General features: G+C 56.1%; 1 protein-coding gene across 8 annotated transcripts in view; it reads left to right on the top strand.

Annotated features, from left to right (window-relative positions):
- The first annotated feature begins 285 nt into the window (after window positions 1-285).
- Window positions 286-15391, top strand: part of RASAL1 (RAS protein activator like 1) — a 30271-nt gene continuing 15165 nt past the window's right edge. The window contains exons 1-7 of one of the 8 annotated variants that reach the window (XM_053902051.1): window positions 286-823; window positions 1072-1119; window positions 1602-1807; window positions 5909-5965; window positions 8115-8228; window positions 8367-8428; window positions 13298-13427. In XM_053902051.1, coding sequence (XP_053758026.1) covers window positions 1743-1807; window positions 5909-5965; window positions 8115-8228; window positions 8367-8428; window positions 13298-13427 — 428 coding nt within the window. In that variant the 5' untranslated portion in view covers window positions 286-823; window positions 1072-1119; window positions 1602-1742. The other 7 variants (XM_053902050.1, XM_053902052.1, XM_053902054.1 and 4 more) reach the window with 7 other exon arrangements.

The following is a 15391-nucleotide window of genomic DNA, read 5'->3' as shown; positions in this document are numbered from 1 at the left end:
GGCTGATGGCTACTCCGGTGGCCGGGCAGGGCTCCCCTGGTCCCACCGGTCTGGGCGTTGGCTGCTGCAGTCATTCCGCGGGGGCCTTCCCATTGGTGCCCAGCCCTGGGCTGACCCAAGTGAGTCAGGCCTGGTGCCAGCTCTTCCAAGAACCCTTAGGCGGGTAAACAACAAACTCCTGGCGGGGGGAGAATTGGGGGGGGGGGTGAGAAACGGTGTGTGTCAGGCGCTGCCCCGGGACAGGCTCTTCCTGTCACATTGTTTCAAATGTGCTTTTCAAACTGCAAGTTTTAAGACTTGAAAAATGTACCAACCTGAAGCTGAGGAGCGGAGAAAAGAAGAAAGCCTGTGTCTGGGGTGGTAGGGCATCTTGGAAGTCTTCCTAGGAGGGCTGATGTTTGAGTCATGCCTCGGAGGACAAGAATAACGACAGCAAGCCCCTTCTGGATGCGCCCCTTACTGTTCTGAGACCTGTGTCTGCTGCTTCCACAGGTGCTTTATCTCACCTAATTCTCGCAAGGCTCTGGGAGCCAAGTTCTATGTTATTCCCACGGAGCAGATGAGGAAACCAGACCGAGGCGCAGAGAGGCTAAGTGACTTGCTCAGCGTCACGGCTACCAAGTGGTTGAGTCAGGCTTCAAACCCAGGAAGGCAAACCAATTACTGACCGACGCCTTCATGGGCCGTCTCATCCCTCTAACCTGTTTCTTTATCCATAAAATGGGGGCAACGGGGCAACGGTACTCAGTGCGTGGAATCATCACGGGGACGGACGACGACGACAGACTGCCTGCAAACCGCTTAGAACAGCGCCTGGCGCACAGTAAGTGTTCCAACGATTGGGGACGACTTGTCACCGCTGTCGTGGTTGTTATCTTCAGGCCTCCCCTCCCCCTCCGGCCGCGGCTGCCTCCCCCGCAGTGCCAGCCCGTGACGTGGGAGCTGCCGCTCGCACAGCCTGGGTTTAATTGGAAACTAAACGACAGGGAAGGGGATGTTCGAGGCCCCTCCCTTGACTCTGAACGGACCCCCCCCGCCCCCCCCCCCGGGAATGTGCGACTCCCTCTCTAGCGACGCCTCCCGCCGACCGCGGGTACTGCTCCCGGACAGGACACGGAGGTGCGATCCAGGAGGTGGCGCCGGGATGGTCGGCAAGGAAGGGCCGGGGAGGTGCGAGTGTGTCGGAGGGAGGGCAGGCAGGGGACCTACTGTGTCTTCTGGGCCCCATGCCAACTCACCGCGAGCCAGCGGCCACGCCCGCCGTGGCCGTGGGCCGCCCCCCACCTGGCGGTCCCAGCCTCCGCGCGCCCTGGTCTCCGCCGCCGGTGCGCTCGGGCGCGCTTGGCTGGGGCTCCGGCAGAGGGCGCGCGAGGGGGCCCGGGGACGGGCGGGGGACACGCGGGAGGCGGGATTGGGGGGAGGGCCCTGGGCTGCCCCTCCGCCCCCTGCCCGCCCTCCCGGAGCTCCAGCCTACGAGGCGAGAGCCGCCGGTGGCCCCTGCGCGCTCTGTCTCCTCCGCGCACAGCTCCTACCTGTAGAGTCCGAGGGGCGCCCCCTCCCCGGACACCTATTCTTCTCCCTCGGAAACCTCCCCCCCCCAGCTACCCGCGTCTCGGACAGGCGGCGCTGGGTCCCCGAGACAGGGCGCCAGGCTCGCAGCTGCTGACATGTAGACGCCCCCTCCGCGGTCCAGCCTCGGCGCCTGGGCACCCTTCTGCCCGTAAAGTTTGGGGCTGGGCGCCATGGCCAAGAGCAGCTCCCTGAACGTCCGCGTGGTGGAGGGCCGGGCGCTGCCTGCCAAGGACGTGTGAGTACCCTGGGGCGGGTCACGGGTGAGGGGCGCACCGGACATGGGATGGGGCGGGGGAGCACCCGTTCCGCATGCCAGGGAGGGTCGGTGACGTGGGCAGGGGCTTCTTGTCTAAGACACAGTGTTGGGGCAGATCCGCCTTCACGGGGCGAGAGGCCCCATGGCCAGCGCTGTCCTAGTGGGAGGGGGTGCCCAGACTTAGCAGACGCCCCACCCTGCCCCCAGGAAGAGGGATGTCTTTGTTCCTGGGATGTGCTATTGGAGCGGGGGGGTTGGGGGAGGGTCTCTTCCTTAGGGCCGGCAGGTGCGGGAGGTGGGGCTTCTCCAGGCCTGGGTGGGTGCCTATCAAAGGAAACCTGGGAAGGAGGCCCAGAGGGCTGGGTGGCCTCAGCATTCTTCTGTTCGCATCTGGTGGTATCAGGTGGCCCATCAATCAGGCCTGAGGGAAGCTGGGGTCCTCTTAACCCGGAGCCCTGAGCTCCCCAGCTAGGAGTTCCCTGGATGCTGAGCGGCTGGAGGGGGCACCCCCTCCCGGGAGCCCCCTCCCCAGCCACGTGTGATGGGGCAGGAAGACCCTTGGGCTCCCCTTAGTACCGGTCCTTGGCTATGCTTCCCCCAGGGCTGAGTCAGCAGTTGCCAAATCAGCAGAACGGCAGGAGGGGTCCCCCTCCTGCTTGGCCTGGAGCCCTGAAGGGGCTCTGAGGTGTCAGCACCTGGACAGGTGTGGGATCCTTGGCAGGATATCAACTGTGTGACCTTGAACCTTGTTCCTGTTGGGTCTCCATTTCCCACCAGGGCATAGGAGCTCTGGCCAGGAGGCACCCAGCCCCATGCAGCCGTGGGGGTGGGGGACCTGTTAGGATGTCTCCCGTGGCCAAGGTGAGCCGAGATCTGGATTCCGAGGCTTTGCCCAAGTTGAGGTTGGGGCTTAGCGATGCCCTGACTCCCCCAGCTGTGGGTCCCCAGTGAGGAGTATCCTGCCTTTGATTTCGCGAACCTCGCCCCTCCCCAACACTGGGCTGCTTAGAACAGTTGTAACTTCCCCTCATCCTCATCAGCCACCCCAAATAAACATGCACCTGACATAGAAGCAGAGCGCTCGCTGTGTGAACGCAGCATCTGGACAAGCCCCTGCTTCCCTCTTTCTGGGACACCCTCTCAGAGCCTCCGAGAATGAGATTCCGGAATGTGGGGGCAGCGGGGCTAGAGTGGGGGCCTGGAAACTGCTGGAGGGCTGAGGGGGGCCCCTCCAGAAACCAGGCGTCCATCTCACAGTCCTGAACGAGGGCCATGAGGGAGTGGGGGGCACCGCCCTGGCCCCTGGACGTGCCTCGTGGGGCTCCTTCTGCCTTTCCTGCGGAGGAAGTTGACTCATACCTGGTTCCTACATCTCTCGGCCACGCCTCCTTCCCCAAGTTCCCGGGCCAAGGTGAGCCCCAGAGCAAGGGGGGGAAGGAGTCACTAAGCCCTCATTGGGGATCCAGCCACCCTGCCTCAGTTTCCCTGGCCGTTGACTCCCTTCGTCAGAGAGGTTCTCTTCAGAGCATGCTGGGATCTCCAAGCCCACGGAGACGCTTAGGTGGGATGTGTTCTCTCTCGTCTCTAAGAGAAAGGGCCCAGACTCTTCCTGAAGCCTCGTCAGGTTTGAGGGCAGCATGCAACCTGACTCTGGAGAGGCCTCAACTGATAATTCTTGAGTATTACTATTATTTTTTAAAGTTTACTTATTTTTAAGAGAGACAGCGAGCACAAGTGGGGGAGGGGCAGAGGGAGAGGGAGACACAGAATCCGAAGCGGGCTCCCGGCTCCAAGCTGTCAGCACAGATCCCGACGCGGGGCTCGAACCCACGAACCGCAAGATCGTGACCTGAGCCGAAATCGGACGCTCAACCGCCCAACGGACTGAGCCGCGAGGCGCCCTTGGGTGTTACCATTATTACTGATAGCAACTATGAGGCTTCCTCCGGGCCAGGTTCTGCACTTAACATTTTCTGTAGGTCCTGTTAGCAATTCCATTTATAAATGGGGAAACTGAGGTCCAGAGAGGCAAAGTCTCTTGCCCAAGGTCACACAGCTGGATCTGAGCCCTGACCGCTCCCACGTATAAACCAAACTGGGCAGGCAATGGCTGAGAGGACTTCTTTCCCACACTTGGGTCGGGGCAGGGGCCACGGGAGAGGCCAAGGGTCTGGAGAGATTGAGGGTCGAGGGGCAGCCTCCTGCCACTGCCGCCTCCTACCTGATGGGAGCCTGATAAGGCCCTTGTGCGTCAGAGCTGTGGAGCTGACGTGCGAGCCTGGCTCCCAGAAGGGGCCCCAGGGTCATGTCTGGTTGACAGAAGGGGGTGTGTCTCCCGGCTCTTTGCTCCTGGGATCCCAGCCAATCTTCCTCTGAGTCTGCGGTTGGGGAAACTGAGGAAGGGGACTCCACTTAAAAGCAGCTCGAGGATAGAGAACCCAGGGAGAGAACTGAGATACAGGGGTTAACCCAGCCACAGGCATCCAGGGCGGTAGAACCAGGTCGGGAAACTGAGGCTCGAACCCAGTGCCTTTGAGATAGATTCAGAAGGGGAGACTGAGGCCCGGGGCGCTGCTCGGAAGGGGGTTCGGAAGTAGAACCCAGGAAAGAATGCCGGGACACAGGCCACCACCCAATCTGAGGTGTTCAGGGATAGAGGCCAGATAGGGAAATGCAGGCACTGGAGCACCCACACAGAGGGAGTTAAGAGAAGGAGTCCAGAGAGGAAACTGAGGCACAGGGAAGGATTCATCCAGCAGATAAGGCTCAGGCTGGCTCCTGGTGGCCAACATCCCCTTCTCTGAAACCCTGTGGTATTTGTGGATTAGCGACGCGCTGAGCTGGTTGGGGGTGGCAGGGAGAGAGGGTGGGGGCTGGGACATCAAGAGGGGGGCCACCTGGGGAAAGGATTGTGAGGTGGGGTGGAGATGTCATCGGTTAAGAGCATGTGTGCTGAGCCCCATCGACCCGGGTTTGAATCCTGACTCAGGCGGAGGATAGTGGGAAAGAGGATACATGTCCTCCTCCAAAGAGCTCACAGTTCAGAAGTTTGGCGGGGGACAGATACTAAATAGAGAAACGGGGGAGCAAGATGCCTTCAGGGGCTAGAGGGATCAGAGATCAATTTTACAAAGGACAGAGGTGATCAGGGACTTTGGGGTGGAGGTTTGAATGACAGGACAGAGCCAGCCATGACCAGATCGGGGACAGAGTGTCTTAAGCAGACATCGACAGCAAGTGCAAAGGCCCTGAGGTCCGACTGAGCTTGGTGGAAGGCAAAGGAGGCCTGTGCAATGAGACAGAGGGGAGATGAGGGCCCTAGTGGACAGCTTGGGATGTGGCTGCTAACTCTTATTATGAAGGGGGGATAGAGCGGGTGTTGGTTGGCTCATGGCAACTCAAGGGGCTGCAGCATATCTGTGCTATTGGTTGGGCTTTGAGATCTGGGTGCCCTGGTCTATGCCAGCAGAGGTCCATCCCCACTGAAGGCTGAGTGTTGGGAGTCCTCTCCCCGGCGTAAGCCTCGTGGAAATGAAAAGCTGGGGAGCGCAGTGCCTCCCCCAGAGGGTGGCGTTAAGGCTCCTGGGGGAGAGCTCGGGGGTCAGCCCGTGATGCATCTCACCGCGCATTATCTCCTTTAGTCCCTCCAACTGCCCCAGGAGGTGTGTGTTAACATCAGAGAGTGGAAAAAGCGGCACCCATGGGGTTCCGCAGCTAGTGGGTGGTAAAGCCCGGATGCCCCCCCCCCCCTCCCCCACCGCCAGCCCAGCCACAGCTCCGGGCCTCCTGAGATCAGCGCTGGGAACTTTCTGGCCTCATGCCTCAGTGTTCTATTTCTGTGAGTGGAAGCCCAGAGAGCCCGTGCATGGTGACTCAGGCAGGCAGCGGGTAGGCTGTGCACCCAGGACATCGCCTGCCGGGCCCCTGCCTTCTTAGCTGGACCTGCCGTGTGACCCTGGGCCAGTCCCCTCCCCTCTCTGGCCGGCAGTTGCTGCCCTCTGTATGTATAATGAAGGTGGATCGGGACCCCCGCTCATGGCTGCCCTCTCAACCTCCTTCCCGAACCCCCTTCTCCTGCAGGTCTGGGAGCAGTGACCCCTACTGCCTCGTGAAGGTGGATGACGAGGTGGTGGCCAGGTGAGGAGTGGAGGGGCCAGACCCGGGGAGGGAGCCACAGGGCAGGGGACAGAGGAGGAACTCCTTCTAGACCTGGGGAGTCCAGGCACAAGAGGTCACGTTGAACAGGAGCTGGGGGAGGGCAGTGCTTACCCCGAGGGTGGACACGCGGGGCTGACGGAGGGTGCTTTGTGCTTGGGCCCCTCTGGGGACAGACAGCTCCCCTCCCCGTCCTGCCCCACCGACGGGCCGACACCTTCCCCCTGGACCTGACGATGTCCATGCCGGCGTCCCGGGGCTGACTCAGCGGCTGGCGGCCTGTGCCTCCCATTGTGGCCTCCCCGGAGGCGGGCATCTCACGCTTGGCCGGGCTGGCTGGTTCCAGGCCTGCTGGGTGCTGCGGGCACCGGTGTGTGTGTGTGTGTGTGTGTGTGTGTGTGTGTGCGCGTGTGTGCGTGTGTGTGTGTGCATGCCCAGCTGGGCCTGCTTGTGAGTGTGCATGGGGGTGTTGGAGGGCTGGACGTGAATGCCTGTGGCCACACGTACATGTCCCCGGGGGTGTGGGGGGGTTGGGGGGCTGCCCTGCATATACCCGTGAGCACCGGTGCCCGTCTGTTTGGGTACACGGGCGCCGTTGTGAACATTTGTGAGGATGTGAGGGTGTTGGATGCAGGTGAGTTTTGGGTGGGGGTGGAGGGACATGGGGGCTGGGCCATGGTTGGCTCCCACCCCCACAGGCCGAGGGACATCTCTCAGCCCCTGCAGGCCCGGGTGGGTGGCTGAGGCCGGGGTTCCTATGGAGACGGCAGGATTCAGGATGCTTCTGATGTCAGTTACGGTCCAGATGGGCTGGGGGCGGGGAGCCCGCGCGGAGGAGGGTCAGCCTGCGGCACCCCAGCTGACCCCCCCCATTGTTCTCTCTCTGCTCGTGCTGCCCCCTCACCACATGCTGTGATGCTGCCCCCAGACCCACACGCAGATTTTCTGTGCTGTCTCCCCGTCCCTGGGCTCTGAAGAGGGACTTCCAGCCGGGAAAAGGCCCGGGCAGGGGGACGAGGGTGTTTGGGAAGAAGGGTCCCTCTGGTGGCGGTGCCCTGGCCTGGAGCCGAGGGCAGAGCGTGCATCTGCGTGTGCGTGCGTGTGTGCGTGTCCACGCTCTTTGCTGGGGAAGGGTGTGGGGAAAGGGAAGGAAGGAGCGGCAGGCGTGTGACCAACTCTCACAGCCGTCGATTCGGATGTGTCTTCACTGGGCAAAGTAGGCTCCCTGTTCCCTGCTGGGTAAAGGGAAGTGCTTCTGCAGGGGGGTCAGGGTCAAGATGCTCCACGTGCCTGTCTGTTTCTGGGCTTGTCTTGGTCCCTAACCCTCCTGGGGCTCCCCTCTTGCTCCCTGAGTGCTCTGGCCCCTGCTGACTTCGTGGTCTCTTGGCCCCTCACTCTTCCCCGTTTCCCGTCCAGCACCTTCCTGTTCCTCGGTCTCACCGAGCTCATTCCTGCCTCAGGGCTTTTGCACGTGCTGTCTCAGCCATCTTGTCCTCCTCTTCTCTTTCCCCCTTTTTGCCTGACTAGCTCCTGCAGGAAGCCCTTTCTGGCTCTTGTGTCCACACCCCCCAGACCCAGCCAGGCGCCCCTGAGCCAACCCCGATCACGGGACTCCTCTCACTGTGTCATAAGAGCTCAGGAGAGAGAACCCGTCCACTGAAGGGGGCTCTGTGGGGGCAGCAACCTTGGCACCTCTCCCTCTGATTCTCCGCAGCCCACGAGGCTTGACACACAGGGTGTTCGTGGAGTGAACGCACGAGTGAATGAGTGGAATTGCGCGTGTCGTCGCGTTTGTGGGGTTCCGCGTGCGTGTCTCTGCCCTCTCTCACCGCCCGTGTGTGAGTGTGTGTCTGGGCATCTGTGTGAACGTGTCTGTGTTCCTGTGTGTGTATCTGCATGTGTCTGTAGGTAGGAACACAAAGATGTGTCTTTCTAGAAAATCTTGAGGATGCACATGTGTATCTGTGTATGTGGGGATGTGTCTCAGGCTTCCTTGGTGATCCGTGAGTGTCTCTTTTAGTGTGTACCCTTGTGGGAGTGTGTGTGTGTGTGTGTGTGTGTGTGTTTGGGTCCCCAGGCGTCTGCACCTATGTGGCCCACGGGTCCCCAGCCCCTGTGCCCCCTGTTGCAGGACAGCGACCGTGTGGAGGAGCCTGAGCCCCTTCTGGGGAGAGGAATACACCATCCACCTGCCCCTGGATTTCCACCATCTGGCCTTCTATGTGCTGGACGAGGACACGGTGGGGTGTGTGTGCTGGGGACCGCGGCTCGGGTACCGGAGGGAGGGTGGGCTGCCCCGAAGCAACGTACCCACCCGCCAGCCCTCGATGCCTGGGCCCGCGACTTGATGACGTGGACCCTCACCTTGCCTACCTTGCCACAGGCATGATGACGTCATCGGCAAGATCTCGCTGAGCAGGGACGCGATTGCGGCTGACCCCCGAGGTGGGCGAGGGCAGCAGGCTTCAGCCGGGTGGAGGGCCTAGGGGTGGTCGTGCCTTGGCGGGGCGGGGGTGGGGGGGTATTTGCAAGCGCGTAGCCAGAGGCGCAGGGAGGCACGGGGCCTTCAGTGGAGAGTTATTTCAGTTGATGATTTTTTTTTAAATTTAATTTAGTTTATTTATTGAGTGCTGTGTGCTGAACACTTTCCAAGTGCTCTTACAGGAATCAGCTCATTTAATTATTGCAATAACCCCGTGAGGTAGGTACTCTCATTGTGCCCACTCCGTAGGTGGACATACTGAGGCACAGGGGATGGGTTATGGGGCTTGCCCAGGATCACAGAGTTATTCAGTGGGACGTCCAGGATTTGAACCGAGACTGGCCAGTCTTGTGCTCCTGAGCCCGCACTGTGTGTGTTTTGTTCTCTGCTCAGGAGTGGTGTCCTGTTATTTTCACTGTACCGCATTTTGCCTTTCATTCACCACGTACCTGGGAGATCTTTCCGTATCGGTGCCCTAAGAGCCTCCACATTCTTTGGTCTTTGACTTCACGGCACTCTGCTGTGTGGACGCACCATCATTTCTTTGGCTGGTTCCTTGTTGGGTGGCACTTGGGTTGTTCAGTATCTCTCCCTAGTTCAACGAACAGCCTTGTACAAAGACGACTTCACCCACGCGCGAGTTGTATCGATCAGTCTGATAAATTCCCAGAAGTGCATTTGCTGGGTCATAGAGTACCCCCATGAGCACATCTGAGAGTTATTGCTAAGTTACCTTCTATGGAGGAGGTAACAAGTTGCCCACCCTGTACCTTTGCCAACGATTACCAAACTTCTGGTCTTGTATCTGATAGGTAAAAAAATTTCCTCTTCATGTAGGTTATTTTGTAGTTCTCTGTGATTGAGACTGAAAGCCTCTTTACATATTTAAGAGTCACTTTATTTCCTTTTTTGTTTGTCATTTATTTATATTGTATGTGCATTTCCCCCCTGCCCCACACTGGGTTGTTTGGTTTTTCTTATTGATGTCTAGGAGCTCTTTACATATTAGGCAAATTTAACTCTTTGCCATAGTAGCTGCAAACATGTGTTTCTCCCTTTGTCACTTATCTTTTTGCTTATCATTTCTATCTATCTATAAAATGTGTTTCTTTTTCTCTAGTTAACTTCGTCTTTTTTTTTTTTTTTGGCCCTTGATTTTCTGTGACCCCTAAAAAGGCCTTCCCAAATCTAAGGTTAGATAATATTTTTTACATGATCCCTTCTAGCAGTAATGTGTTTTCCTTTTTTACATTCAAGTCTTTGATCTATTTGGAACTTACCCAGATTCAAGGTATGGAGAGGGATTGAGCTTTATTACTTTTTATCTAGGCGACTACTAGTTGTCTCAATATCAATAATTGAATAATGTCTTTTTTTCATCAGTGGGGATTCGTTGAAAACCTATGTGCTGATCACGGCTCCTATTAATTGAGGGTGTACTCTGTGCCAGGCATGATGCTAAGAACATTGTATTTAGTCCTCACAAAACCAAGTGAAGTGTGCACTAGAATGATCTCGAATATATGGCTGCTGGGAAATTAGGTTTGCAGAGGTGAGGAGGGCCCTTGCCCCTCCTAGAAGTTGCAGCGGTGGGAGTTGAGTCCAGGCTGTGCCTGCTTCCAAAGTCTGTGTTTTCAACCTGTCTGCTGAGCCGTACCCACTGTGCCCCAAACATCCACCCAAGAGGGTGGCGTTAGATGATCGAAGTACGAGGCCAAGCTTCAAGGAGCTTATGGGCCAGATAGAAACACAAAACACATTCACGCAGAACGAGGGGCAAGAAAAGCAAGGGAAACGGGCCATGCGTCTGCATGTGGGTGCTTTTTATTTTGTTTAAACAGGACAGAAATGTAGGGGTGGAGGCATGTGGAATATCACCGGCTTGACCGTGGATGAGGATAAGAGGGCAGTGAAGGCTAGTGTAGTCAAGGAAGCTTTCCTGGATGAAGGGGAATGAGTTATTTCATGTTTTTAATGTTTATTTATTTTCGAGAGAGAGACAGAGCATGAGTGGGGGAGGAGCAGAGAGAGAGGGAGACACAGAATCCGAAGCAGGCTCCCAGCTGTCAGCACAGAGCCCCACACGGGGCTGGAACCCATGAACTGTGAGATCACGACCTGAGCCGAAGTCAGACATTTAACCGACTGAGCCACCCGGGCACCCTGGGAATGAGTTATTGCTTAAAGGTGCTTTGGCAAAGGCACTAAGGTGTGTCTCTAGATTCTCTCCTGGGGCCGGGCCAGACGGAGTACTTGGTGGGTCTTGACTGGAGGGGGCTGAAGGTGCCAGGCCAGAGTCTAGACTTTCTTCTGGCGGCACTGGGGAGCCACGGATGGTCCTTGAGCAAGACAGTGAGGAGACTGGAGCCGTATTATCAGAGGGCGGAGTGACGGGAGAGATTAGATACATTTTCACAAGATCTCTGTGCTGCTTTGTGGATATTGGATCCCAGTGGGACAGGAGTACATGTGGGAGATCAATTAGGAGTCTGTTGCAGTACTCCAGCGAGAGGAAGTTGATGGCATCCTGGATTTGGGGGTAGCAGTGAAGCTAGAGAGAGGTGAGGTGGAACTTCCATTTCTAGCAGCATGGGGCATTGGATCCTCCTGCAGCATAATAGGGACGTCCTGAAAGAAGGAAAAAGTCTCACCATTCTCCACTCTCCCCCACCCCAACCAGGAGCTAAAACCTGACAGGGAGTGGGGAACAACAAGCAGGGAGGTGGTAAGGAAAGATTCCTCTGGAAGTGAATGTCGGCATCACATCTAGAGTCAACAGAGAGACTGAATCTTGGACCGGGGATGCGGCAGATGTGACCGACCCTGAAATGTTCCCATTTGATTGAGGCCCTTAAAGTGTCCCAGAGTGAGCTCCAACAGACATGACTTTGCAGTCAGAGGTCACCACACACACAAGGCAGTGGGCCACCATGAGCAAATGTCAGCAGAAACAGTAACTACCGGATTGGAACCCACAAGGGCTTTAGATTTTGCAATTATGATACACAAAATTTTTAAAGGAATAAGATATTTAGGGGCACCTGGGTGCCTCGGCTGGTTGAATGTCCAACTCTGGATTTCTGCTCAGGTCATGATCCCAGGGTTGTGGGACTGAGTCCTGTGTTAAGCTCCAAGCTGAGTGTGGAGCTTGCTTGGGATTCTCTCTCTCTCTCTCTCTCTCTCTCTCTCTCTCTCCCTCTCTCTCTCTCTCTCTCCCTCTGTCCTTCTCCCCCACTTGTGCTCTCTCTCTCTCTTTCGCTCTAAAATAAAATAAAAACACAATAGCAACAACGAAAAGGAATAAAATATTTAAATAAATGAAAAAAGGCAACCACCAAAAAGGGCCAGCAATAATCATATTAAATGAAAGCAATACATTAAAAAGATAGGGACACCTGGGTGGCTCAGTCGGTTGACTGTCTGGCTCTTGATTTTGGCTCAGGTCACGATCTCGCTGTTTGTGAGATTGAGCCCCACGTTGGGCTCTGTGCTGCTTCTGCAGAGCCTGCTTGGGATTCTCATTCTCTCTCTCTCTGCCCCTTGCCTGCCTGTGCTCTCTCTCTCTCAAAATAAATAAAATAAACATTTTAAAAAGTTGATTGGAAAAGAACTAGATCAAAGTTTTGGAGATAAGGAGTAGCCATTGAAATTTAAAACTGAGTGGCCGAGTTCAACAACAAAGCCAGAGCTGAAGGGAGAATTAGTGAGCTGGAAGAGAGATCTGAAGAAATGATTGAGACTTTAGCCCAGGGAAACAAGGAGGAAAATACAAAAGAGAAGCTCAGAGACCTAGAAAATTGTGGACAAGGTCTGACGTCCATTTTAATTGAAGTCCTATGAGGAAAGAATGGAAAAAGTTGGGGAGCGGAAGCGATTAAAAGAAAATGATGACCTGGAATTTTCCAGAATGCAAGGAAGGACATGATTCTGTACGTAGCAATGGCATGACCTGCACTAAGCAGGACGAAAAACAACAACAACAACAACAACACACACACACAAAACCGTCCTTACGTACATATGTGGTGAAATTGCAGACCATCAAATACATAGTCCTTAAAACCAAAGAGAAAAGGTAGCCCATTTACACAAAATCAGTTATCAGGCTGAAATGACTTCCCAATAACTACAAGGGAAGCTAGAAGTCGGTAGCTGATCTCTTCAAAGCGTTGAGAGAAAAGAGAGACAGGGAGGGAGGTTGAAATTGACTTGACTGATTCTGGCAGGGAGTTGCCTGGACGGGGGCTGAGAGGTAGGAATGCCCAAGGTTTTTTGGAGGGGAGAGTATGTTGGGATTAAATGACGGAGGCTTTCGTACACCAGGGTGAAGAGTGTGACAGTACATGGTTAATGGCATTGAACTTTACTGCTCGCATTCAAATCCTAGCTCTGTCCCTTACCAGTTGTGAGATCATGGGCAAAGCTCTTCGTTCGCTGTGCCTCACTTTCCTTCTCTGGAAGTGTGGATAATTACAGTACCTACATCAGAAGGCGAACATGAGAAGCCCATGGCTTAATATATATTTCATGAGGTTTTTTTTAATGTTTATTTTTGAGAGACAGAGACAGAGAGCAAGATGGGGGGGCAACAGAGAGAGAGGGAGACACAGAATGCAAAGCAGGCTCCAGGCTCTGAGCAGTCAGCACAGAGCCCGACGTGTGGGGCTCGAACTCATGAACCGCGAGATCATGACCTGAGCCAAAGTCGGACGCTTAACCGACTGAGCCACCCAGGCGCCCCTCCCCATGTTTCATGTTAATTGAACTCGTAAGTTAATACAATGCCAGAACCTGGCAGGTGCTTAGTAAACGTTAGCGCCTGTGCCCTCCAGGAATTGACAGCTGGATCAACCTGAGCCGTGTGGACCCGGACGCAGAGGTGCAGGGTGAGGTCTGCTTGGATGTTCAGATGCTGGAGAACGCGCGGGGCCGTTGTCTTCGATGTCACGTGCTTCAGGCCAGGTACGGTCGCGATAGGGGATGGGGTGGGACTGGTCTGAGAATGAGCAAGAATTTGCCGGAGAGTCCCCCCAGCCGTCTTGGCTTTTGAGACCACCTCACTCCTGGGGTGACGACCCCAGGGCTCACGACCAGGATCCCTTGTGGGCAGACAGCCCCAGGGTCGCCAGGTTGGCCAGTTCCTGGGGTCAGAGCACAAGCAAAATCCTTGCTGGGTCCCCAGCGACTAGCAACCAAAGGCCAGGTACTCAGGCTGGCCAGGGTGTGCGTGAATAGGATTGTAAGTGATACATACCCAATTCATGCCAGCTTAAGCAGGTTGGTTTATATTAATGACGAGCGGCTTCAGGCATGTCTGGATCCAGGTGCTCAAACAGTAACAACAGGAATCTACGGACACCGATTTCTCGGCTATCTTTTGTGTTAGCTTCGTTCTCAGGGAGTCTCTCTCCAGGTGTGGGCGAGCAAAGGTGAGGCCAGCAAGTCCCAGGGCCTCCTACCAGTTTGGCAGGTCCAACTGACTTTCTCCTGTCATTTCCAGCCGATGTCCTGGGACTGATGTTTATTGGCCCAAATCTGGGGCACGTACCTATCTCTGAACCAAGGGCGTGGACTCGGATTGGTCAGGCCTGAGTCCCGCACCCATCCCTGGAGTGGAGAGGTCAGCCTACCTAACTGATGTGAGCTGGGAGCGAGAGAGGGGAGGTCCTGTCGCAAAGAAACAGGAGAAAGAAGACGGATGCGGGACCGGCGAAACCCACAGATGACTGTCCAGGGGCGCCAGCTCATGGGATGTCCATCTTCCTTGCTGCCTGTTTGTCACCCTGCAATCCCCTTCTCTCTCCCTCAGCTCCCCCATCATTTGCTTCCTTAAATACTGCCATCCCCTTTCCCCTCTCATCTCCCGTCTTGCCTTTCTGCCTTGTTTTCACATCTTACTCCCACAACCCTCCCTCTTGGACCGCTCCTCGCTCAGGTCGGGGACGATCTCTATTTCTAGTTTGCTGTGTGACCTTGAAGCCTCTTCTTGCCCTCTCTGTGCCTCTCCCACCACCTCCAGATTTCTGTCTCCAGCTGGGGCTCCCTGGGTCTGGATGGAGTACCAGGGTGGCGGAGGACAGACAAGAGGGCTGGACATGGGACAGGGGCTCCTCATCTGCTTTGTGCTAGTGGCCTCCTCCCCAGCCACAAGGCTGTGCAGGATCCTTGCGAGCAGGAGAGGGACTGATTGCTGTCGCTTAGCAACTGGGCCGGCTCCTAGGAGACCAAGGAAGGCTCTGGATGCCAAGCAGGGGTGGGAAAGGAGCAGCAGGAAGAAACAAGCAGCCCCTGGTGGGGGCTGTCACTGGATTTGGGGGGCCTCAGTAAGGAGGGGTTGGGGCAGCTGACGGAGGTGAGACTTTGGGGTTGTCATGGCAACCAGAGACTGGCGATCCTTGCCCCATGCCTTTTCTTGGGTCCTAGGCAAGGCGTGGGTATGAGTATTTGTTGAATGAATGAATGAATGAATGAGTGAATGAATGAATGGGCAGAGCACTCACGTCCTGCCAGCTGCTATGCTAAGCCTTTTATATACTCAGGTCATTTAGACGTTGGCCCTCTGAGGTTGGTCTATCATTATTTCCATTTTCTAGATGAAGAGACTGTGAGGCTCAGGGAGGCGAAGTGACTTTTCTCAGTGTCACCCAGCCAATGAATGGCGGAGCCAGGCTTTGAACCCTGGCATCCAGTCTCCTATCCAGGGGCTCCAGGGAAACTGAGGCTCCCTTCCCACTTCCCACGACGTCTTCACCTCCTGGGCTTTGTGGTTCAGGACTCGACCTTTTGGCGCCTCCATTTCCTCATCTGGAAAATAGGGGCGCAGGGTAGCCCTGGTCAACAGGAAGGGTTTGGAAGGGCAGGATGGGGGGGTGTTCCTTGCTGGGTCCCTACAAGGGGGCAGTTCATCGCCTTGCAAGCCAGAGGCA

Source organism: Panthera pardus, unplaced genomic scaffold (genome assembly GCF_024362965.1).
Source record: "Panthera pardus isolate Hobbes unplaced genomic scaffold, ASM2436296v1 HiC_scaffold_15, whole genome shotgun sequence".
In the NCBI taxonomy this organism is placed as follows: Eukaryota; Metazoa; Chordata; class Mammalia; order Carnivora; family Felidae; genus Panthera; species Panthera pardus.
The sequence above is the reverse complement of the archived record's forward strand: the minus strand, read 5'-3'. Positions and strand labels throughout refer to the sequence as shown.